The sequence below is a fragment of the Hipposideros armiger genome, unplaced genomic scaffold, assembly GCF_001890085.2.
Source record: "Hipposideros armiger isolate ML-2016 unplaced genomic scaffold, ASM189008v1 scaffold_1111, whole genome shotgun sequence".
NCBI lineage: Eukaryota > Metazoa > Chordata > Mammalia > Chiroptera > Hipposideridae > Hipposideros > Hipposideros armiger.
This window is the reverse complement of record NW_017732461.1, coordinates 247,199-249,998: the sequence shown is the minus strand read 5'-3', so window position 1 is coordinate 249,998 and position 2,800 is coordinate 247,199. Positions and strand designations below refer to the sequence as shown.

The 2,800-nt window shown below is 44.5% G+C and overlaps 1 protein-coding gene across 1 annotated transcript in view; it reads left to right on the top strand.

The window, feature by feature from the left end:
- ACP3 (acid phosphatase 3) overlaps positions 1-2,800 on the top strand; it is a 47,763-nt gene that overhangs the window by 36,774 nt on the left and 8,189 nt on the right. Inside the window, exon 8 of the mRNA XM_019632252.1 lies at positions 2,509-2,591. Within this exon, the coding sequence (XP_019487797.1) occupies positions 2,509-2,591 (83 nt within the window). The remainder of the gene's footprint in view (positions 1-2,508; positions 2,592-2,800) is intronic.

Below are 2,800 nucleotides of genomic sequence, written 5' to 3'. Positions count from 1 at the left end.
TTTTTTTTTTTTAACTTGGCTACTAGAGATTGGATTTCACACAAGTCACTTCCCCTCCCTGGGTCACAGTTTCCCCACCTAGTAAGTGTATTAAAGTAGATTCTGTCTATCAGAGTCCTTCCCTGAGGTGTTCTCTCAGTCTGGGACTCTAAAGGCTGGCATCCATCCTATATTATGAATGCACCTGTCCTAGTTTCTGGAGGAAGTCCAGTGCTATTGTTAAGCTAGGAAACTGTTTTCTGAGTGATTCCTGCCAAAACACAAGCTCAGCCTATTATTCAGATCTGGCTGGGCAACTACATGCTTATTGAACAATGAAGCAGCTAGATACAATTCTGCCAAGAAAACATGTATTGTCTGGGTGACACAGAGTCATACGGGAACATCAGGACTTTGACCGGCATCTTTTGACCTTTGCCAAAACTTTTGTTTTATCAGCCAGTTTCAGGGGTGACACCCTCCCCCTACGCTTTCCACAAACACACACACACACACACACACACACACAAAACACACCCCAAGAAAATCCTTATAGCTCAGTTAGGAATGTATGGCTGGTCGTATCCATAATCCATATTAATGGGCACCTCTTCTTGCTCTAGACCAGCGGTTGGCAAACTATACCTTGATGTCCAAATCCAGCCCACTGCCTATTTTTTGTAAATAAAACGCTATTGCCACTCATCCACACTTATTCATTTAGGTTTTGTCTGTGGCTGCCTTTGTGCTTCTCGACCCAAGAGTGAACAGTTGTGACAAACCATGTGGCCCACAAAGCCTAAAATATTTACTATCTGACCCTTTATAGAAAAAGTTTGCCAATCCCTCTTATAACCCCAGAAAGAAGGAAGTGACGTTTGTGTTTTCCCATCAATGACATTTTGTCTGGTTTATGCAAACTTAATAAATGATGAAACAGAGAACTCAGAAGCTAGCTTACACTGCAGTGTGGCCTAATGACTCACAGCGAGGGTTTTGAAGTAGGACGTGCGGGGTTCAGAGATGCTCAGCCCCTCTGCTCACAGTTGTGTAATCCTAGACAAGTTGCTGAACCTCTCAGAGCCTCCATTTTGCACCCTATAAAATATAACTACTGGCATACCAGAGCCTGGAGATTGTCATGATGGTTACCCTAGTTTCTCCTGTGACAAGGTGGAAATCACCCCAGAACCAAGAGCTGATATCATCATATTCCATTATCAACACTGAAGGCTGCTGCAAAGGTACCTTTGATGAAGGACAGGTTGCTGATTGAAGGTGGCTGTCATGACTCCCAGAAACTTGGCCACAGAGTTTAGTTCAAATGTGGCATGAAAATCAAGCTAAAGTCCTGCAGGGGCTCCTTGAGGACAACTTTCCCTGGGGCAGAGAGATGTAGACCTATTGGAGATGTACCAAGCTTCTTCCATTCCTAGTCAAGGTAGTCCCAGCATCTACAGAAAGCAGGTCACCTTCCTCCTCAATTAATTCTTTATTGTGCTTATTGCAGTCTCTTTTAATTCTTTTATGAGCTTTTGCAGGACAGGAAACGTATCTGATTCACCTCGCAAAGTATCTGGCCCATTGTAGCTGCTCAGTGTGTGTTTCTGAGTGGACCACAGAGTCAGTCTGTTAACATCAATGCCCTCCTCATTGCAAAAAACAAAACCAAACATTGGTCATCCTGAAGCCAAGAGAGCATATGTATAATAGAGAGACCACCAACAAGGGATCTTCAGGTGATGTTGATGGAAGTCCCTGAGGCGACATGTCCCCAGAACAGGACCTGGCACCGCAAGGTACCCCTCAGCCTTCAGTGTCTGCACATAGGGTGGAGACGCTGAGCTGAGCATCCGCCTTCCACCACCTCAGGAGCAGCAAATGTGAAGGGCAGGAGCGCTCATCTCCTGAAGACACGTGAAAGCTGAAGATGCTGGATGCCCCCCTAGCAGGGACACCCAGGGGAACCTGCAGAAACTATCCCCAGAAAATAGTCCGTGATGTGTCCAGGCATCCAGAGAGCTGCTTTCTCTCATAGTCTCCCACAGGTCTGACAGCCAGAAAGTGGGAGCAAGAGAGGTGTAGACAGAGAAGTTACATGCCACGCTGTCATTTCAGGCTTTCCTGGAAAAGAGCGCTGGCTAACAGCTGCCTAAGAAAAAGCCATCTGAGGTTCTTTCCAAGTCCCCCAGCCTCCTAACTTGAGCTTTTAACAAAATCTGGTATGGTAGAGTACTGGCATGCCAGTCCAGCTCTCCTTCTGCAGCTGTGTGAGTCACTGAATGTCTCTGGGCCTTAGTTTCCTCACCTATAAATGGGGACTAGAAGTCAGGATTCAGTAAAATAATGTATATAAATCACACTACCAACACACAGCAGATGCTCAACCAAAATTAGTTCTTTCCCTCTCTTCTTAAGTCTTGAGAATCATAACAGAGAGAATCGCTAAGTATGAATTAACTAAAAGCTTATGAACTAAAATATGTGCCCACGGTGGTTCACCTCCATTGCTGATTCATCTTTTTTAAGGTGTCCTGGTCAGTGAAATCCTCAATCACATGAAGAGCGCAACTCATCCATGGAACCAGAGAAAACTTGTCATGTATTCTGCAGTAAGTATTTTTGTCTCCACTCTACATTCATTTGTCCAAACATGTGATCTCTTTGAGGAGGGGGTCTCATCTTCTTCATCATCATTTCCCTATCACCCAGTAAATTGGCAGACACCTGTTCAAAGCTTTTAAAATTCAATACATAATTCTGGCCCTTGAGGAATTTACAATCTTGTACTGACATGAAGACTAGTAAACACATAAACACT